The 23,328-nt window shown below is 38.0% G+C and overlaps 1 protein-coding gene across 1 annotated transcript; it reads left to right on the top strand.

Annotated features, from left to right (window-relative positions):
• The first annotated feature begins 15,291 nt into the window (after positions 1–15,291).
• LOC146490140 (cilia- and flagella- associated protein 210-like) lies at positions 15,292–23,328 on the top strand. The gene is made up of 16 exons (XM_085105115.1): positions 15,292–15,378; positions 15,456–15,508; positions 15,610–15,765; positions 16,058–16,111; positions 16,280–16,399; positions 16,663–16,779; positions 17,684–17,772; positions 18,092–18,218; positions 18,594–18,644; positions 19,208–19,282; positions 19,404–19,447; positions 19,853–19,973; positions 20,566–20,637; positions 21,105–21,188; positions 21,688–21,768; positions 22,703–23,328. Exons 1-16 carry the CDS (start codon positions 15,333–15,335, stop codon positions 23,060–23,062), a joined length of 1,650 nt encoding a protein of 549 aa, XP_084961241.1. The 5' UTR covers positions 15,292–15,332; the 3' UTR covers positions 23,063–23,328.

Here is a 23,328-nt window from a genome sequence, read left to right as displayed (position 1 = left end):
ACAAAAATTGGATAAAAAAATTTCTTTATATAATTCAAAAGTATCATGTAGACTTGACTTAACGGACAACTGGAGGTCCCATAACTTACCTACGATAAAAACCATTGGGAAAGGTTTATTGCGACGGTGCCTTGTTCGGCGCATGCGTTCTGCACATCTCGGGATAGTTCGAGAATCTTTGATTTCATAAGGAAGGTCCCTACTAATTCAAAGGTATTTTTATGTGAGGTTTATGACAATGCGAGAAAAGTATATTTTAACAAGGTTTAATAAATCGAAAACAAAAATTGGGAGATACTACGCATCTTTTAGGATTAATTAGGGTCAATTTGGAAAAAAAAACTGGTATACGTTTTTTAATTTTCAAGGTTTTAGAATTATAGAATTAATGAAAAATGCGTGGTTATCCCCAATTATATTTTGGATTACAAAACCCCTCGCGAAGACCTACAATTCCTACATAGTTATAAACTGCCCCAAATACCTCTATGCTAGGAGGCCAAGCCAAAAATAGAGGAAGAGGTTCACTCCTTTCTGCTCTTAAATTCGTCAAAATATCAAAAAATGGAACAATAAAATCATTGCCTTCTGGTCTAAAATTCGCAAAAGTTGCCAAAACTCTAACAAGACATTTACTTCTTTACTCCTTTTCAAAGCCCACAGAATGGCCAAAAATCTAGCAATAACTTCACTCCTTTCTGGTCTCAAAGTCGTCAAAAAAGCCAGAAATCTAGCTATAAATGCAAGCCTTTCTTGTCTTTCTTGTAGTAAAAAAAATTAAAAATCAGACAAAACGTTCATACTTTTTGCTCTCAAATTCGTGAAAATAGTCACAAATCGGGCAATACGTTCACTGCTGTTGGGTTTCAAATTCGTGAAAATAGCTAAAAATCGCCGAGAACTCCTTTCATTCCTTTCTGGACTGAAATCCGTGAAAATGGCCAAAAATGAAGCTATAAATTCACTCCTTTTGGCCTCAAATTCGTGAAAATAGCCAAATATGGGGCAAAAAGTTCACTCCGATGTGGTCCCAAGTCCGTGAAAGTGGCCAAAATATTAGCAATAAGTTCATTAATTCGTTTCCCGTGTTCAATTTGTGAAAATAGCCAAGAATCGACCAATAAGTTGATTCCTTTATGGTCTCAAATTCACGGCAAAAATAAACATCGAGCAATAAGTTCATTGCTTTCTGGTCTCGAATTCGTGAAAAAGAAATATTTCTTTTGGAAACAGATCTGTTGCGAGAAAACAAAAATTGTTTCGAAATTTTTGAGAAACATTTTGAAAGGCAGCGCGTACCGATTTTAGATTGAGTACGGCTTCACATTGTATCGTACCGTATCGTATCGTGCTGTGTTCTGTTGTCTTCAGTGTTGTCTTCAGAAAGGCAGCGCGTACCGATTTTAGATTGAGTACGGCTTCACATTGTATCGTACCGTATCGTATCGTGCTGTGTTGTGATGTGTTCTGTTGTCTTCAGTGTTGTATTGCACAGAATTTCATCGCATTCCTCTGGTGTTGTGTACTGTTTTGTTGTCCTGGTCTAGTGTTGTTGTAATTCCGCCCAAACCATCCGGGTGGTGTCGCACTTATATAGGCAAATAACAATAGCTTGATGGCAAACCAATCAGAAGCGAGTGGCGTCATCGCGTATGAACCAACAGGAAAAGAAGCAATAGGAAAATTAATGCAAAGAACATGGCATAATTCAAATGGATTAACATAAGTGACTAAACACAAAGAAAGAGAATGTATACAGACCAGTAATAATGTCCTAAATGTTCGCGTTTGGTAAACTCTGCCGCTAGGTGAAAATAGAAGAGATTCGCGTAAGATAAATCTGATGTATTAAAGCTATTGGAAGACAAGTATTCAATCACGGATTCTCCGGAAAATCGATCTGAAGCAACCTTTGCTTCAGTCTTTGTAAGTTAGTTTCTTGGTGAATTGGGTTGGTTGGTGTGTTGACGTAATTATAAATTAGCTGTGTTCGTTTGCTGTAAAGTCACTTTATTGAGTAAACTTCAACTTCCTTCCAGTTGATCCCTTCAAAAGTACAAAATTTTCCGTTCGATTCCCGTACGAAGCTTAAAGAATCGTATGGTGATGATTTCTGTAACGATATACATATTTACTGGTTTGAGCGCGACAATTTCTGGACTCATTTTCGTGGCAATAGGCCAAACTCGAGCAATACGTGCACTCCTTTCTGGTCTCAAATTCAAGAAAATTGCCATATGGTTCAAAATAGAGCAATAAGATCATACCTTTCTGGTCTTAAATTGCAAAAATCAAGAATCAAGTTGATTCCTTTCTGTTCTCAAATTCGTGAAAATGGCAAAAAATCGGACAATAAGTTGACTTACTGTTTGGGACCAAATTCGTTAAAGTAGCTAAAAATGGAGCAATCATTTTAACTTTTTCTGTCTCAAGTTCGGGGAAAATAGACGAAAAAGGCATAGTTTTTTTTTTCTGCTCTCAAAATCGTGAACATGGCCAAAAATTGAGAGATACGTTCATTCCTTCCTGGTCTCAAAGTCCTGAAAATAGCCAGAAATCAAGAGATAAGGTAATTCCTCTCTGCTCCCAAATTCGTGAAAATAGCCAAAAATCGAGGAATTACCTCAATCCTTTTTGGTCTCAAATTCGTGAAAATAGCCAAAAAGTTGGCAATAATTTCATTCCTTTCTGGTCTCAAATTCGTAAAAAAAAGCCCAAATTCTTGAAAATGGCTAAAAATCATCGAGCAATATGTCAATTTTTTGTGATCTAAAACTCTTGAAAATGGAGTAAAATCAAGCAATAAGTTGACTTCTGCCTCGTTTCAAATTAGTGAAAATAGCAAAAAAATCGGCAATAAGTTCATTCCTTGCTGATTTAAATTCCTTGAAAACTGCAAAAAATTCGAGAAAAAAGTTTATTCCTTTCAGTTCTCAAAGTCGTGAAAATGGCCAAAAATCGCGAGATAAGTTCAATCCTTTCTGTTCCAAATTCGGGGAAATAGCGAAAAATCGGGATTAAAGTTCATTCCTCTCTCCTGTCAAATTCATGAAATGTTCTTGGCTAGTCTGACGCGGCGTTTCGTCCCAGGCAAGAGATTCTTGAGAGACTTTTTCGGAATTTATAGGGAAATTCGTTGAGAATCATGCCCAAAGTCCCGTTCGGAAATGATCTCTGTGATGCCGGTGCAGTGCTCTACAAGCTAGAGTAGTAAAGTTGTATACCGTCACAGAAATAATCGTCCGGATCATCCCGATCACCCCAGTCGTTTAAATAATGTTCAGGCGATCGGAGCAATCACCTGGAAACACTACCCGACAATCGCTAACGATTCAAACGACTAGGACGACCACGATCGTCTGAATAGAATTGAGTTTCTGAGTTTCTGAGAACTTTCGTGTCATTTATTTATTGCAGTTCATCACAATACAATAACTTTTCCCTCCATCTCTCTTCAAAAGACGCAATACATCACAGGAATCTGACACAAGCCCGAAACAACACAACAGAACACAATAACACCCAACATCCAATCAATAGATGAAGTACAGCACAGCACAACACAAGACAAACGCAAACTATAAAACGACAAAAAAAAACATTTATACACCACAAGGCAAAACAACAAGAATAATACAAACAATACAAACAGAAGAACACAAAACTCAACAAAACAGTACAACACAAAGTTATACAACACAACGCAACACAGGACAAAAACAAGACAACTCAAAGCAACCCAACAAACACCAGCACAGAAACAAACACCAACGACAGCAACCCCAACCCCAAACAAACACTATAGAATACAACACGATACGATACGATACTAAAAACGTTACCAGGCTCATCAAATTTATCCAGCCATTGCTTTTCAAAATATTTTGGAAATGAAATGTTTCTGACCAATTTCGAAGCAATTTTTGCTGTCACAAATGTTTTTCCAAGACAAATATTCCCTTTTCTGTTGCGATCCTCGATATCTTTCTTCAGTTGCCGTGATGTTTTCTGTTTTCCCACAGGTGAAACAGGATAATGATGGATAAGATCAGAGAAGAAGTGGCTAGGCTACCCGACAAGAACTAAAGTAAACAAAAAAGGTAAACTCATTTTTATCCAGACCGTTTAAAGTGTATATGACACAAAATCTTTTATTAGCTTTTTAGGAAGAGCTTTCAAAATGATGAAGAATGGCATTTATTTTATTGCAATAGCATTCTTGGTTGCCGAGTTATTCGAGATTTAGGTTTACGCAAATTAGACAACTTGTCAAGTCACAAGACTGACACAAAATGAAGGGAAATCACAAAATTTTGAATATCTATGCAAATACTACATCTACAGGGTTGACATTTTGCAGGGTTGACGTGCTGACAGAACTACACATTGTGATAGTGGCTATGATGTCACCATAGCAACATACTCGTTACCAGACCTCTACCTTCCCAAAATGACAAATGCCTTATTTATTGCTCCACAGTCAAACAGAATTTCTTATACTTGTGCTGCGTAATGTTCATATTCTCTCACACCCACTGAATAAACATCAAGAGCAAAAAGCGCTTCCTGGGAAGGGAAACTCTGATTTTATCCTTTGGATGGTGAGGGCCTGGAGCCCAAAGGAAATCCGAGTGCTGTCAAGAGGACCCGAACCCATGACCTTCCGATTACAAGTTCAGATACTCTTCCACTGAGGTAAATTAAGAAGAGTCGTGGAAAGTGAGGCCATTTAACTAGGTCCATACGTAACAAAATCCTGCATACCGTTCACTCCTTGATTTCTGGACTCAAATTCGTCAAAAGAAACAAAACTTGAACAACAGGTTCAAACCTTTCTGTCCTCAAACTCGTGATAATAGCTAAAAGTCGAGCAATAAGCTCACTCCTTTTGGTCCTTAAATTCTTAAAAATAGCAAAAATTGAGAAGTTAGTTCACTCGTTTCCGGCATCAAATCAGTGAAAATAGCCAAAAATCGACCAATAAGTTCACTCCTTTCTGGTCTCAGATTCCTAAAAATAGCCAAACATCGAGGAATAACTTTTTATTTCGTACTGGTCTCAAACTTGTCAAAATAGCCAAAAATCTAGCAATACTGGATTCACTCTTTTCACTGGTCTCAAGTTCCTGAAATTAGCCAAAAATCGAGTAATGACCTACCTCCCTTCTTCTACTAAAATTCGCCAAAATAGCCAATATTCGAATAATAATAATAATAATAATAATAATAATAATAATAATCATAATCATAATCATAATCATAATCATAATAATCATCATCATCATCATCACCAGTTTAATTACTCTTTTTGTAGCTTAACAGCTAAATTACAATAGTTGTCAGGGTACTAATCATATATATACATTAACATGAAACATTAAACATTTTAAAAACATTTTTACTAAGAATATCTATCTGTAATAAAGTTGTCGACACGATTAGTAGAGGCTATGGCGGGATCCTCTCTGATGGTGGTTGAACGTAGATTGTATCCATGGGACACAGTTGTGCGCTGTGGTAGCAAGTTAGCAAGGACGCCAGTGTCCCGAACTCGCTGGATAAACTTAGTGCATGCTGCGGCGCGCCGATCCGAGAGAGTATGAAGACCACAGCGCACCAGAGGTTCACTCCTGTCTGGCCTAAAAGTTCGTGAAAATAGCCAAAAATCGAGCAAAAAGGTCACACCTTTCTGGTCTCAAGTTCGTGAAAATGGCCAAAAATCAGGCAAAAAGTTCACTCATTTCTGATCTCATGATCAAGGTCTTAAAAATAACCAAAACTCTAACAATAAGACGAAACTTAGCTAGCTGGTCTCAAATTGGTGAAAATAGGCAAAACTCAAGGAACAAGCTTATTCCTTTCTGCTCTCAAATGCGTGAAAATTGCAAAAACACGACAAGAAAAGAGCTGAACTTGTTCCTCAATTTTTTTTACGAATTTGAGACAACAAAGGAGTGAAACTCTTGCTCGATTTTTGGTAATTTAACGAAATTGAGATGAAAGGGGAATGCACTTCTTGCTAGAATTATGGCTACTTTCACAAACTTAAGAACAGAAAGGAGTGAACGTCTTCCTCGATTTTCGTCTATTCTTACAAATTTGAAACCAGAAAGGAGTGAAACTCTTGCTCTACTTTTGGCTATTTTAACGAATTTGAGAGCCTGTTGCTTGATTATTGGCTATTTTGCAGAATTTAAGACCAGAAAGGAGTGACCTTATTTCTGGACTGTATGCTATTTTCACGAATTTGAGGCCTGAAAGGCGTGAGCCTCTTGTTTGGTTTTTGGCTGTTTTGAAGAATTTGAGAACAGAAAGGTGAGAATTTTATGCTCGATTTTTGGCCATTTTCACGAATTCGAGACCAGAAATAGTTGAACTTCTTGCTCGATTTTCTGCTATTTCCACGAATATTTAGACAAGAAAGAAGTGCATGATTATTTTGGCTATTTTCAGGTATTTAGAGCCAGGAAAGGGTGAACCTTTTCCAGCATTTTTGGCTATTTTGCGAATTTTGGTATTTTTTTGTGAATTTGAGACCAGAGAAGGGAGAAGTTATTGCTCGATTTTTGGCAATTTTTAAGAATTTGAGACCAGCAACAAGAGAACTTACTGCTCGATTTTCGGCTTTTTTCACGAATTTGAAAAAAGAGAGGTGTGAACTTCTTACTCAATTTTTGGCCATTTTGGTGAATTTGAGACCAGAAAGCAATGTTCTTAATGCTCTCTTTTAGGCTATTTTCACGAATATGATGAGGCCAACAAGGAGTGAATTTATGGCTTCATTTTTGGTCATTTATACGACTTTTGGTCATTTTCACGGATTTCAGTCTAGAAAGGAATGAAATTATTTCTCGGCGAGTTTTAGCAATTTTCACGAATTTGAAACCGCACAGTAGGGAACTTACTGCCCGACTTCAGGCTATCTTCACGAATTTGAGGGCTCTATTTTTTTTTTTGCTATTTTCTTGAATTTGAGATCAGAAAGGGGTGCACGTATTGCTCGATTTTGGCGTATTGCCACGAATGTAAGTCCAGAAATTCTCGCGCTCAAGGTAGTAGCACTAACGTACATCGTTACAGAAATCATCACCATACGATGCTTTAAGCATCGTACGGTAATCGAACGGAAAATTTCATACTTTTCAAGGGATCAACTGAAAGGAAGTTGAGATTTACTCAACAAAATGACTTTACAGCAAACGAACACTGCCGATTTGTAATTACATCACCAACCAACCCAATTCGCCAAGAAACAAACTTGCGAAGACTGAAGCAAAGGTTGTTTGAGGTCGATTTTCCGGAGAATCCGTGATTGAATACTTGTCTTCAGATACCCCAATACTTCAGAAATATCTTACGCGATCCCTTTCTATTCTTATCTAGCAGCAGAGTTTACCAAACGCGAATGTTTAGGACATTATAGCTTATCTGTCTACACTCTCTTTCTTTGTGTGTAGTCACTTATGTTAATCCATTTTAATTATGTCAAGCTCTTGCCATTAATTATTCTATTGCTTCTTTTCCTGTTGGTTCATACGTGATGACGCCACTCGCTTCTGATTGGTTTGCCATCAAGCTATTGTTATTTGTCTATATAAGTGCGACACCACCCGGCTGGTTTGGGCGGAATCACTAAACCTAACGCACAGTATACAGAATGAACACTCATCTTTTGTTATTCATAGAACCCATTGATTTCCATAATATACTACAATTCAATAGATAATATAATTATCTTTCCCTCCGCTCATTATTCAACAAAACAAAACACAAAACCATACTTGACAAGGACAACACAATAGGATAGAACACAAGCACAATGAAACTGATGAAATGACAAAGCATGGAGCGTATGCACGTGACGTCATCGCCGTGTTGGTGTACCGTCGACAAAAAAGTTGGTTTGTTATGGTAAACCAACACGGCCGGTCACCACGCCATTGTCATTGGAATCCTTTTGGATTGGTTGCATACGCTACTATACCTACTCAACACAACAAACACAAAACAAAGAAAACATACCTAATTAACAAAACACTAGACAACACCAGAGAAATACAATAAAATTTATTGCAATACAACAGAAGACAAGACAACACAACAACACAGGAAGCACGTTGCGATACGGTTCGATGCAAACTCTTCCTTTCAAAATGTTTTGCACGTCAATTCGAAACAATTTTTGTTTCCTCGCAACAGGTCTGTTTCCAAAAGAAATATTTCCTTAATTTTCACGAATTCGAGACCAGAAAGCAATGTCAATGACAACGACAATATTTGAAGGGCCCTATCCAAAAGCTCTAAGGCGCTTGACAATGAAAGATGCAAATCCTAAAACGAAAATATATCAAGGTATAACGAAAATTGTGTGTAATCCGTGTAGCAAATCACTGATATGACTAGGACATAAATTATTTAAACCTTTGATGGTCAAAAGTAAAATTTTGAAAACAATTCTTTACTCAACAGGAAGCCAGTGAAGTTCTTTAAGTAAAGCAGTAATTTGGTCATATTTACGATTACACAAGATCAGCCGTGCAGCCCAGTTTTGAACTAATTGAAGTCTATGAACAAGGTATTTGGGAAGGCCATATAAGAGAGAGTTACAAAAGTCTAATCTTCACAGGTTACGAGGGCATGAACCAACGTTTCAGTGCAATCAATTGTCAGAAACTTCCTAATTCGAGAAATATTTTGAATTTGAAAAGATGCAGGTTTACAAATAGCTGCAACATGACGTTTCATATGTAGCCTGTGGTCAAATATTACACATATGTTCCTGGCAGTCTGTGAGGGCTGAATAATAGAACCATCAACCGCTTTGAAAGAAAGAATCTGAGAAGTAGGTGTACTTTGCGGTCCAAAGACCACAAGTTCTGTCTTTTCACTATTACACTATTAAGTTTAAGTCTATTCAAAACATGCATACTATAATATCTTGTAGACACGATTCAATTCTCGACGCAGTTACAGGTAAAACGGAGTCAAAGGAAAAATAAACTTGGGAGTCGTCAGCATAAGAATGGAAGTTCATATCATGCCTTCTAATTACATCGCCAAGAGGCGACGTGTACAGCAGATACAAAATAGGACCAAGCACGGATCCCAGAGGTATTCTTGCCATACAATACATCAGACCGGGAGGAACACGATCCATCAGTATACAAACAAATTGACTTCGGTCAGCAAGATAAGACTTAAACCAAGTCACGACCTTCCCCCTGATTCCAAAGCGAAAATTAAGCCTGTGGAGTAGTAAGCCATGATCTACCCTGTCAAAAGCTGCTGAAAAATCAAGAAGTAACAAAACAACAGTGCGACCACGATCCACAGCTCGTAAGACGTCGTCGTGAACCATCAATAGGGCAGTCTCTGTGCTTTGCAGTTTCTTTTAAGCCGATTAAAATTTTTCACCAAGATTGTTATCCTCTATGTACTGGACAAGTTGGGATGCAGCCGACTTCTCTACAAGCGGGAGGTTAGACACTGGACACAAATTCTTGAAGTCTTCAGGATTTAGATTACACTTCTTCAACAGTGGAGTCACTGATCAAGGCAGATTGAGCGAGACAGGCAGAGAAGCATATTCTAAGGAGCAATTATCTATATCAGTTATTAATGGCAGCAGAATTGGCAAAGAATTAGTTAGAACCGAAGCCGGCAGTGGATCAGGGGCACAAGTTTTAACTTTGGGGGATTTAATAAAGTTAGTGATTTGATCGATAGAAACACTTGTAAAGACGTAAATTCACAGGAACAGAATTCAGTAGCAGAATTCTCCAATGATAGATAATCTGGAACTCATGAACGTATTGCTCGATTTGTAGTTTCTTCCGCGAATTTAAGACCAGAAAGGAATGAACTTATTGCTAAAACTTTGATCATTTTCACGGATTTGAGACCATATCGGAGTGACCTTCTTGCCCGATTTTTGGCTATTTTCCCAAATTTGAGACTTATTGCTCTCTTTTAGGCTGTTTTCATGAATTTGAGGCCAACAAAGAGTGAATTTGTGGCTTCATTTTTGGCCATTTTCACGACTTTTAATCATTGTCATGGATTTCAGTCCATAACTCGGGAATGAACTTATTCACGGCGAGTTTTAGCTATTTTCACGAATTTGAAACCAAAAAGCAGTGAACTTTTTGTCCGATTTTTAGCTAGTATGACGAATGTGAGGACTAGAAAAAAATTAAGTTATTTCCCAATTTTTGCCTATCTTCCCGAATTTGACTCCAAAGAGAGTGAACTAGTTGCTCGATTTTTGGCTATTTTCACGAGTTTGAGACCCGAAAGGAATGCACTTATCTCTCGATCTTTGGCTATTTTCTAGAATTTCACAACAGAAAGGCATGGACTTATTGCTTGATTTTAAGCCGCATTAACGAATTTCAGACCATAAAAATATGACGTTATTGCTCGATTTTTACTCTTCTCAGATTTTAGACCAGAAAGGGGTGAACTTATTGACCGATTTTTGGCTATTTTCACGAATATGAGACCAGAAAGCAATGGATTTATTGCTCGTTTCAATTTTCACGCGATTTATATGAGAAAGGAATGAACTTATTTCCCTATTTTTTAACTATTTTCAGGAATTTTGAGACAAGAAAGGAGTGAACTTATTGCTCGACTTTTGGCTGTTTTCAAGAATTTGGTCAATTTGAGACCAGATAGGAAGGAACTTATTGCTCCATTTTTGGCTATTTTCACGAATTTAACACCAGAAAGGAACGAGCTAATTACTCGATTTTTTTTTTTTTTTTTTGCTCTTTTCTTGAATTTAAGACCAGAAAAGAGTGCACTCAGTTTTTGCTCAATTTTGGCCTATTGCCACGAATGTGGGTCCAGAAATTCTCTCGCTCAAGGTAGTGTATACCGTTACAGAGATATCATCACCATACGGTCCTGTAAGCTTCGTACGATAATCGAACGGAAAATTTTGTACTTTTCAAGGGATCAACTGGAAGGAAGTTGAGGTTTACTCAACAAAATGACTTGACAGCAAACGAACATAGCTGATTTTTAATTATGTCAACACACCAACCAACCGAATTTGCCAAGAAAACAATTTGCGAAGACAGAAGCAAAGGTTGCTTCGGGTCGATTTTCCGGAGTTTCCGTGATTGAATACTTGTTATCCAATAGCTCAATAGATCAGAAATATCTTACGTGAATCTCTTTCTATTCCTATCTAGCGGCAGAGTTTACCAAACGCGAATATTAACGACATTCTCTTTTTTGTGTTTAGTCACTTATGTTAATCCATTTTAATTATGTCAAGTTCTTTGCATTAATTATTGTATTGTTTCTTTTCCTGTTGGTTCATACGTGATGACGCCACTCGCTTCTGATTGGTTTGCCATCAAGCTATTGTTATTTGCCTATATAAGTGCGACACCACCCGGATGGTTTGGGCGGAATCAGTAAACCCAACGTACAGTATACAATGAACCCTCATCTTTTGTTATTCATTAAACCCATTGATTTTCATTACGGAATAGAATTATCTTTCCCTCCAATCATCCTTCAACAAAACAAAACAACAATAGACAAGGACGACACAATAGGACACAACGCAAGCACAATAAAATGACAAAACATACCTACTCAACACAACACAGCAAACACCAAACAAAGAAAACATACCTACTTAACAATACACTACAAAACACCAGATGAAAAGAATAAAATTCAATGCAATACAACAGAAGACAAGACAAAAAACACAAATCGTTACGATACGGTACGCTGCGAACACTGCCTTTCAAAATGTTTTGCATATCAAATCTTTCTTAAGAATTTTAGCTATTTTCACGAAATTGAGAGTGAAAACGTATGACCGTTTTGCCCGATTTTTAGCCGAGTTTGACGAATTTGAGGCATTGAAAAAACTAACTTATTTCCCAATTCTTGCTTAATTTCCCGAATTTGACTATTTCGCGAGTTTGAGACCCGAAAGGAATTCACTTATCTCTCGATTTGTGGCTATTTTCTAAAATTTCACGCTAGAAGGGCATGAACTTATTGCTTGAGTTTTGACTGTAATCACGAATTTGAGACGAGAAAGGGGTGAACTTATTAAGCGATTTTTGGCTATTTTCACGAATTTATACAATAAAGAATTGAAAAATTGTCAAATACTTGTGAATACGTGTCAGACTAGCCACGAACAATTCACAAGTATTTCACGAATTTGAGACCAAAAATGAGGAAAATTTACAGCTTGATTTTTGGCTATTTTTACGGTTTTGAGAACAGAAAGGGATGAACTTGTTTCTCGATTTTGACCATTTTGCGTATTTTCGCGAAATTGAGAGCAGAAAAGAGTGAACCCTCCAAAAATATTCATAAAGAAGGAACCAATCGAATCAGTGTGTCCGTAAATGTCCTCTTGGACGCTTTTTAGGCCTCCCAAGGGACCGGGGACAAACAAATTGCCCACAAAATATGAAGTCAGGGTTGGGGTAAAACAAAATTTCTTTGTCAGGGCTTTGTTTGTACTTAAAAATGATCCCCAAGTGATTTGTTTTCGACACGCCGAGTTCCCTAGGGGCTTAAACGAGTGAAAAATACGGACTTCAAAATTTAATCATTTTTGACCCTATCCCCCCTACCCCCCATTGTAAAAAAAACGATTTTTGGACCCCCAACAAGTATTCATAAAAAAGGTGCCAATCGAATCCGAAAACGTCCCCTGGGACACCTGTTAAGTCCTCCCAAGGGACCGGGGACAAAGAAATAGCCCACATGAGATGTTAAATCCGTGAACCCCAAAATTAAACATTGCACATTTTATTATTCAGGATTGTAGTCATATCCAGTACGTATGGATGTTTTTTTTTTTTTTTTTTTGCTGTTCAGACCCTTACTAGAACGTGACTTTACCATAATAATTAGGTATGAAGATTAGTTCCTTCAATCCATGTTCTTTAAACTTCCCGACAAATTCTGTGTTTTAGACGAAATTGGTCGGAGAAATAAAACAAGTTGACAAGATAGGTTGCTTTATGCAGCTCACTAGTATTCCTTTAGAAAAAGTTTTAAAACTTAAAAAATCTCATTTAAGCCTGAAATTTTTTCAGGCTTTCTTTTGGCAACTGCTTAAGTTGCGTACTAACTGCGATGATCTTTCTTCTATTTTATCTCACAATATAACTAGCTCCCAGTTGGCTTGATAGCTAGGATAGGATAGGATAGGATAGGATAGGATAGGATAGGATAGGATAGGATAGGATAGGATAGGATAGGATAGGATAGGATAGGATAGGATAGGATTGGATTGGATTGGATAGGATAGGATTGGATTGGATAGGATAGGATAGGATAGGATAGGATAGGATAGGATAGGATAGGATAGGATAGGATAGGATAGGATTGGATTGGATTGGATTGGATAGGATAGGATTGGATTGGATAGGATAGGATAGGATAGGATAGGATAGGATAGGATAGGATAGGATAGGATAGGATAGGATAGGATAGGATAAAATAGGATAGGATAAAATAGGATAGGATAAAATAGGATAAGATAGGATAACTTTATTTATACACGGTATTTCCATCAGCTACATAATTATCATTATCAACTAACTATCTATCTACCTAACTGGGATTATAAAAGTTAAAAAAAAAGTTGGTGGCTCAATTGGTGGAACACTGCACCGGCATATCATCGCAGAGGTCATGGGTTCGAATCCCGTTCAAGCCTGAATTTTTTTCAGGCTTTCATTTCGCAACTGCTTAACTTGTGTACTAACTGCGACGATCTTTCTTCTATTTGATCTTTCATTCGCAGTTCAAAATATATGTTTCATACAGCTATTTCGAGAATGGTTGTCCAAAAAAGCGTGAAAGCGTACGCGACAATGCCAAAAGGTAGTCTGGGAAATACCCAATAAATTTCAATAAAAGCTCAGAATCCATAATACCTCGACCGTACAGCGAGGACTTGAGGTGGCGGGAAATAAGGATTCTGACATTTTATTGAAATTTATTGGGTTTTTCCCAGACTACCTTTCGTCATTGTCGCGTACGCTTTTACGCTTTTTTGGACAACCTTTGTCGAAACAGCTGTATATCTGAGCTAATTTTCCAGAAGGTGGCTACATTAAGCACATTTTGAGACTTGCTACGCTGAAGGAATCTGTAGTCAACACTATTTCAGTTATGGTTCATCACAAGAAAGTAAGGTCAGAGAATACTATGGAGGAGAAAGAGGGACTTTTCTTTGGAATTAGACATGACATTGACATCTGCATGAAATGAAACACGACCTGTGATCCGATAAAAAAAAAAGGTGTCACATTTGCCTCGTTTTCGTTCGCTCGACCCAGGACGTCCGGGAATATGAAATTATTTGACCCGTCATTGGGCCTGTGATTGTACAAAAGCTTTCATTGTCACATAAGCTTAAAACTTTGGCAAAACACTGCAAAATTTGTCAAAAGAATCGTTGCTTCTAAGTTTTCAAAAAGAAACTAACAGAATTTTGTAAACAGCGAAGAAAGTCAAGAAATATTCACTTACAATTGTAAAAAGTAATTGTGTAATTGCTAAATTGAGAAGGGGTTTCGCTCGGCGACTGGACGAAGACAAATTTAAGCTTACATTCACCTCGCCTCCATTCATATGCATATGGAGCTAGCACAGACATCATTTCCACCATCGCCCATTAGTTTCTGCAAGTCTTCTTCATCTGGCTGAGACGACTGAGAATTTGCTCCTTCGTCAGGTCGTTCAGCCATTTTGTAGCTCAAAACAATTTCTTTGCCGATGGTAGTGCTTCCACTGAGTCAAACAAAACCAAACAAGCAAGAAAACGGCGCGAACAGTTGAATGGTTTCCAGTTCTGATTGATTGGCTACGGTATTTTCTCTTTTCTCATTTTTTGCGGGCTAAAGCGGAGAATTCAGCGGGCTAAAATATATTTTAACCCCCTACTCTGAGCCAATGAGACGCCAATGAGGTTTAGCATGGGACTGATGTAGCCAAAAAATTCCAGATTCTGGCAGAGTCCTTTAGACTATAGAGTCCTCTGTAGTCTATTGGCTTTGGTCACCATCTGGTGATCCGACGACACGGGTTCGAATCTCGCACTTTTTATGTAACTTCTTTTTCTATCTTAAAAAATATGAAGTGTGATTTATACTTCGTGTGTGAAAATTTGAGGAAAGGATACAGATGTAGCAACAAATTCTTACCCAGTCTTCCGGTTAACGCTCGAGCTTCCGCTCGAGCAAAACCGATCTCGACCCAGTCCCTTCATGTTGACGCGAAGTTGCCTTAGAAACAAAGGCAAACTCGAGCGCAAAGAAGCAATTGCAAACTAAGATGGCGTCGCGAATCATACATGGCCGACGAGAGGGTAAAACAAGAGGTAATTTCTTGCGATTAGCGCCTATTTTTAGGTCTCCTTCCAGGGTTTAACAACTATCCTTTCTTTTGGTCGCGTAGAATTGGGCGGAAATGTGCTAAGTGTCATTCCTGCAGGAGTTGATCCTCGAGAGGTATGTAAACTCGCCTCGCGACAGAACACACAACTTTCTTCCTTTTTATTCTCGCTCACTAATCGTTATATCCTAACCATGGTGTGATGATCTCAACACAGGTAACCGTTCTTCAGCCTGATGCGTGGAGGCGAATTCAAAACAGCCTTTCTGGATACAACGAGGAGAAAATGCGATTGCAAGCGAAGATGAAAGAAAGGGAAGAGCTTCACACTCTCTCGAAAGATTCAGTCAAACATTGGGAAAACACCATAGAGGTTGGACTTGTTCCTTAGTTTTCTTGTACCATTTATCCGTCCCCATTCATCTCCTCAAATCGCTCTTAGTTTAAAAGTTATTCATGTTGAGAAAGATCGGAGCAAGATGGCCGAAATTGAGAAAAATATAAGCTTAATGGTAAAGTCTTAAATGGCTGCAGCGATTTTTTTTATTTAATACTAGTCGTTTCGTAAAAGCTCTTACTCAATAGGAAGTTATCAGCTTTTAAAGGTAAGCTGAATCACTCACAATACCATCTATTATCATAATTTTCATAACTTGTTTTTGCAGGGGCAGCGATTGAAGAAACTACAAGCTCGAAAAATAAGAGAGGAGAAAGAAGAGGTCAGAAGTTATTTTAATTATAACTGGATGTTTAATATTTTTTGTAACTACATTTACCATATCAATTTTCAACTTTTATACTGGAGAATTACTCTGCATCGAAATACAGCTCAATAATATCCCGTTATAATTATTAATAACTACTGTATATGCTGTACAACTGTATAGGAGGAAAGAGTTAAAGTTGACAAAGAAGAAGCTAAACACCAAGTACAAAAGAGAAAAGAGGCCATTGAAAGAGCGAAGACCCTTCAATATTACCAGACTGACAGAGTGAAGACATTCCATGTAAGTCACTATGAAATTGTGTTACAGAGAGAAAGATTGCCTGTTTGAAATAATAATTGGTACATAAATGCACGCTAAAGTTCTGGGCTGAGTTGCTCGAAGCATGGTTAGCGCTAACCATTGGTTAAGAGGTATTAAAACCTATAGGTTGTCATGGCATTTAACGCGGGTTAGCGCTAACCATGCTTTGAGCAACTGGGCCCTGAGTATTTTCCTTTATCTGTGTGATGTCAATTTAATATTTATCTCTTTCTATTTCCTAGGGTGCTTTGCTTCTGACCGAGGTTCTCAAGGAGAGAGATGCCCAGATTGAGATGAAGAATGGCAAGCTTGATGCTGAAAAGATTCGAGAAGAACATCTTCTGAGACTGCAGCAAAGGGTAATAATCCAAATACCAGGGATAAGTTCATACATTGTTTAATAATAGACCCTTCTCCAAAATGGCGGCAACAGATTTGAATGAGTTAAAATTGAACTGAATGAAAAACTGATACCGGCACTGGAAAGAGCACCCTTACTTTGGTAACCTTACAAAGTTGGGGGTATACGTCATACCCCCAGTCATACGAACGTCTGAAATTTTTTCATTTTTCAACTTACATTTTCTCAGCTGATATTACATCTTATATGCTGAAACTTTGCAGGGTTACTGAAGTAAAAGTGCTCTTTCTAGTGCTGGTATCATTTTTAATTTCAACTTATTTGAATTTTCAGCCGCCATTTTGGAGAAGGGTCTAAGGAGTCCATGGGTCCCCTATTAAGCGCTTTAAGGATTGTGCCCAGTGGAGAAGGGGGAGTGGAGTTAGAGGAACATTGCACCCAATAAAGGTTCACAAGGGGACAAGCTGCCCAAATGTTCACCCTTTTACCCTTTTCATGTACCATCTCTACCCTTTTCACAGACAATAAACAAAAATTGTGAAGGAGTTTCTGCTTATTTTTTGCCATCCTTTGGATTGATACCTCGCCATATAAATGTAGCCTACTATTTGTAGTGTACTGTATGTATAAAATTGTTATAACCAACCTTCATTTTGGAAAAAAATTCTAAACATTGTTATGTATATTTTTAAAGCTTAATTTTAGAATTTAATTCTTACTTAGTTAGGTCCTCTGAAAAAGTACATGTATGTGATTACTCCAATTTTCTTTTTGTATAATTTTCAATAGCCCTTGTTATGATCATTCTGTTTTACACACATAGTCACAATTAAACCACACAAAAATATCTCTGTATAAGAAGGCATCGTCCTTATATGGCAGTTCACTTTTTCTACCTCTAGCAACGTGAAGAGGCCATTATGGAGGATCAGAAAAGAGCACTGAGGAGGTACAATGAGAGAAGAGCGGTGGCAGATTTCCAAACCCTACAGTAAGTATATACTGTACATTTTACACAGTCACTGAGTCACACAGGCATGCTTTGGAAAAGAAAATTTACTAGATAAGTCCTCCAAACAGGAATCAATACTTCAACCTTCCAATCACTAGTACAGATGCTTTACCACTGGGCTACATGAGACTCTGGAGCCATTAAGACATTGAACTACTACAAACATAGGTTCATGTGACAAACATCCTGCATACTGCTAACTGAAGTTGGTTTGGGTAGCTTTTGTGGTGTGCACTTAATGGTGGTTAAAGGAATTGTTCTGTTGTAATTTTCAACTTTATTTTAATTGCTTTTGTAGAATTCTTGATCATGTTGAGGAGTCCAAGAAAGCCAAAGAAGTTGACGTGGAAGAAGGCAAAAACATCAAGCAGCAGGTGGACATGTACGAAGCTGCTAAACTAGCAATTGAAGAACAGCGAAGAAAGGTTTGTTTAAAATAACAGTACTTTGTTGTATGTGAGTCACTGAGATGAGTTAACGTGTATAAGCAAAGTATAGCATACTATGTGAAAATATGGTTCACCGGTGAGGACTCAGACCCCAGTCACTTGCAGGATATCGGGCTTTGTGTACTTGCTGGTGAACCATATTTTTGCATAGTACGTTATTAATCTTGCTTTTACACATTGACTTGCTTTGTTCCTTTGATAAAACAGGTCATTACAGTGATTCTACATGTACAGTATGTAAAAATAAGCCTTATTCACTTGGTATGACTATTCCCTGATGCCTGTTTCACTTAGATGAGACCTGCTTATCTAATCTGTTTTGTTTCTTCTTTGCAATTTATTTTTCCCAAGGATAAACAAGCTATCATGGAGGAACATCAGAGGCAGCTTGCTGATAGAGAAGTATGTAAAATAACGTTTTGTTAGATATGCATTCAACACTGGTTAAATGAGGTCACTTAGCCTAGCTAGATCACTTGTAAATTATCGCAAGTTTCGTGGGGGGCTCTGGGCGTGAGGCAACCTAGACTCAAAGTGTTTTCAGTTTTTTTTTTTCTTTCCATTTTACATCCATTTTAGCTCTACATAACAGTGTGTAAAAGGCATTTTTTGTTTGTTTTTCATTTTAGTTGTTTTAGCGATTGCAGACCACCCCTCAGTTACAATTTGATTATTTTTTAGTAAATTAGACAAAAACAAGTTTCGCTTTGGATAGAATGCCACTTTTTTTTTTTAATGAGCACTTTATTAGCAACACAAAACTACTTACAATTATTACATGCTTAGTTAACTAATAAACTTAGTTAAATGCTTATATTACAACACCTACAGTATTATGTATCTACAAGGTTTTTTTTTTGTAATTAATTTACTAGTATTAGATAGGATAGAATGCCACTGCATAAGTTTTCTGTTGTCTCATTTTCTAATGAAATGCAAACATGTCCTTTTTTCTTGATGTCCAGGCAAGACGGCAGTTGGAGCAGAAGAAAATAGAGGAGGAAGAGGAGGAGATCAGACAGTTTGCTCAGGCTAAAAAGGTTCAGTATCGTCATTAAAGTCTGTGGTGTTTTTCTTTTCTTGTGTATGGATATGGGAGTCAGTCAGTTGCAAAGGGAATGACACTTCAGCTCACCCTCATGTAATTATTTTATTCTGCAGAAAATGGCAAAGATGCGAAAATCAAAGGAAACAGAATTGTTTGAGTAAGTGTGCGTAAAACTGTGATCAAGTTTAACTTGGAACAGACAGAATTGCATTCGTTTGGAGAGGGTTTTGGTTTGTTCAAAATTTGTACTTTTAGAATTGCTTTCCTTTCAAGTGGAACGGGAATGGTGTCCCGTGGCAATGGTTTAAGGTGTCCTACTCGGAAAAGGCAGACTTGCAATACAGTGTATTGTTGGGAAAGTTTGGGGGGATTGGGCAGTTGCGCTCTTTAGAAAGAGGTTTCGATTTACTGAAGCAGAATCAACCTTTTCTGTGTGGGAATTTTCTGCATATATTCTGTCCAAAAGATACACAGTACATGTAGTCGCAATAATCCCAATAGTCAGTCATCGTCACCGTTGTCACAGTCATATTGTAAAATGTCCACCTTGTTCTGATGGCAGTGCCTTCCAAAATCACACTGAGCGTATGAGGAAGAAGCTAGCCAACCAGAAACAGCAACAAGTTGATGATGAAGATGATAGGATAGCCAAGGCTGTTGCAGAACGGGAGAGAAAACGCGAGGTGAACTGGGTTTTTTGTTTGTTTGTTGTTTTGTTTTGTTTTCATGTCGTCGTTTTCTGCATTGCAATGTACTCATAAATCTGAAATGTGCAGTTTCAGAAAAAATCCGTACCCACCCCATGGAAGGTCTTTGGAAATTCCTAGGGGGAGGGGGTCTTAAAAGCCAAAATTTTAGAAGCAAAGTATGAAGCTAAACTGGAATTACCCAGGGAGGGGGATTCAAAACCAAAAAACCCTTCCGTGGGGGGAGTATGGATATTTTCACAACTGCACAATGAATAGAGCTTGTGACCATGTTTACCCTGCATTTAGGCTGCTCGCCGTTTTTAGTTTCTCAGTAAAGTTGAGTAGGATTGTGCTAACATATTTAAGGCAAGAATTGTTTTGCACAATTCCTATCTAGGTACTAATTTTTTTCGAGAAAACGTAAGCGTGAATTTGCCGTTTGCCATTTGCCACAAACGCGATTCTTATTCTCACTAATATATTGATTTTATTTTTCCTGTTAATTGCCATGTTGTATTTGGTAACTACCCTCGTTCTTTGAGGTTTGAAGTAATTTTTTTTATCTTCTTTTTTTTTGTGTCTCCAGGAGGAAGAAAGGGAAAAATATGAATCGGACATGAAGGTCCAAAAGGAAATTCACGAACATAGGATACACATGGTAAAGTACTCGTCTTAATTTCAGTGAATCACACTGCTCTCCTTATAGTTCAGTTAAAATCTATAAATCCATAATCTCGTCTTGTATCTAGAGTCAGTTTTTCCTTCATGGAAGAATTATCTTACAATTATCTTACTACATGTACCAATAGCTTACTTCTGCCTACCTGCATTCCCCCTTCAATGTACCATCCTGTCTGTCATCCACCCTCCATCCTATCTATCTACTGTAGCTGGTGTACCATCCCTCCTTCCTTCCTACCTATCTTCATTATTACATCAACTTTTTCGTTAAATATACAGTATTGTCATTGTTTTATCTATCCCTATCTTTGTTCACTCGTTCATTATTATATTGATTTCTTCGTTCCTTTCTTTCTTTCCTTCCTTCCATCCATTCGTTATAATGTTCATTACCCCACCCTTTTATTCCATAGCTCAAAGCAGCAAATCTTTTTTGTATTGCAGATGAAAGAAAATGATCGCCTTGCAAATGAAGAAGCTAACAGAGACCGCGAAATACTTCGAAAGAGAGTTGAATCCGACAAGCTGGTATGTTGAATAACAGTGTATTGACAATTACAGTGTCTGAGTTTATCAACTAGTGGTCGTTTTCAGTCAATGCATGCTCAGTATAGGAACAATTTTCACGTGCGTCCAACCACAAACTCGAACTACAGAAGCCAGTTAAAGTTTCTGTACATTGCTAATGCAACCAAGCAATCTTCTGTTGCTCAAAAGCTCATTACCGCCAATCCACGATTATAAGTAGGTTTATTAACTTTTAAAAATAAAATTGCTCTGAGAAGAAGTCAGTGTAGTTTTCACTAATACGTGTTGAGCAATTGGCCTAGAACTCTACTCGTTTTTTCGGTGATTTTAAGGTTGATTTCAAATTGCCTGTTAAAAACTACCGGTGATTGTGCGCCAATTTCACATCGCCAAGAGCGCTTGTGCAAACGGCAAACAGATGAACTTACATTTCTCTTTGCTTGCAGAATTATTTAATTCCATCTCTGACTTGTTTTTAAAATGTCTCGTTTTCCTTTAGTACCACATGAAGCAAGAAGAAAAGAAAGTAGTCCAACTGAATGAATGCAAGAAACTCAAAGAATTCCAAACACAGCAGATTGTAAGTAGACTGTAGACTAAAGTTCAAACACCAAGCTTAACAGTGAAGTAGACAGAATTAAACTGATAGCCTCTGTTGAATACCATGTAAGCTTTATCCCTCCCACCCCCTCCCCCCCCCCCCCCCCACAATGGGTTGGTTTATTTACTTTCAGACCTCAAGAAGTGGGAGTTAGTCTTGTGCCCGTCTTTATACAAGAGACGCATAACCAGACGAACAACGAATGTTTGACCAAGTTTCGTCCAGACTCATAATGCGTCCTCTAGTATAAGAACCGTCAATAATACTTCTGTACATTGAATAGCATGTTTTCTTGCGCACAAACTGGCTGATGAGTTTTGACATTGGTGCGCATGCGTGTTGGAGTGTCTTCAAACATTTATGGAAGAGGGAGCTTCAAAGAAAAGGGGACGGGGCTTATTTAAAAGATCTAACACCAGTTGTTTAAAGAGCGGATAACTTTATCCAGTGGATAGGTCACTATCCAGTGGTACAAATGTACTCCAATCAACGCTTTTGGCAAGTTTTTCGCACAATCCCATACTTAAATTAGACGTACGCTTCTACTCTATTCACAAACTGTAGGGCTGTAGGGGAATTCTTTGACTCTTTTTATCTGCTGCGTAGCGACTTGTCCATTGGATAAAATTATCCGATCTTTGAACAACTGGGGCCTGATCTTTTAAATAAGCCCCGTTCCCGCCCCGAGCTTGTAAGAGAGGGGTTCTTAATCTGAAAGCTTTTTACTTCAAGGAATATTACATACACTGTACACACTCTCAAAAGTAAGCAAGCACCTTTTAAGCGCAGTCAACAGTACCACAGGAAAGTACTCCTTGATCACGTGCTCTCAACTGACTGGTGACGCATTTGAGCTCCGGTCGGGTGGGATGCCTGTGGCATAATTGTCACTTCTTAACTGTTTTACTCACAGGGTGAATTAAAGGATCGAAAACACCAGAACAGAGCAGCAGAACTAGACCTGGATAAACGTAACGGGGAACTTCTCAGGGCCGAAGAGGTGCAATTCCAGGAATACGCCAACAAGGTCATTTCTGAGGCCAAACAACACGGTCGTAATCCGTATCCACTAATCAAGGCCGCACAGGAAGGGCCCGGCGGCGGTAGAGGCCCCAAATATGAAGGAAAACAGGGACTTCGACCAAGCTTTCTTGTTTGTGATGGAACAGGCGTTCAACTTCCTAATTACTCCAATGGCACGGTTCAAGGTGCACACACCAAAATTTACGGTCATCCGGCTGACAGCATGAAGCGCTTAGGGTTCACCTGGTAAATCTATTGACAAATTTTCTGCAAGGAATTTTTACTTGTAAATAGTACTTGGCGTCGTTTAAGTAATTTCCTCGCGCGTGTATTTTGTAAAGAAATTAACGCATTCCATGAAGTTGTACGTTATCTCTCGAATGAGAATTGATGGTTCTATGAATTAATGTATCATGTCAGCGTTCGACTTTTTTAAAACACATTTAAGGCGGGATTACATCGAGTGACATTTGCTGTGGTACATTGGTTGTAAATAAACAGAGTGACTAAAGCAAA

The sequence above is a fragment of the Pavona decussata genome, unplaced genomic scaffold (assembly GCF_977016875.1).
Source record: "Pavona decussata unplaced genomic scaffold, jaPavDecu1.1 SCAFFOLD_1, whole genome shotgun sequence".
NCBI lineage: Eukaryota > Metazoa > Cnidaria > Anthozoa > Scleractinia > Agariciidae > Pavona > Pavona decussata.
This window is presented reverse-complemented; position numbering and strand designations above follow the sequence as displayed.

What these genes read in the sequence shown, in the direction of transcription:
- LOC146490140 (XM_085105115.1), top strand. Translation starts at nt 15,333, where the DNA reads ATGGCGTCGCGAATCATACATGGCCGACGAGAGGGTAAAACAAGAG. An exon ending in GCAGATTTCCAAACCCTACA is followed by an intron (nt 17,773 to 18,091) that starts GTAAGTATATAC and finishes TTGCTTTTGTAG; the next exon opens with AATTCTTGATCATGTTGAGG. An exon ending in AGTTTGCTCAGGCTAAAAAG is followed by an intron (nt 19,283 to 19,403) that starts GTTCAGTATCGT and finishes TTTATTCTGCAG; the next exon opens with AAAATGGCAAAGATGCGAAA.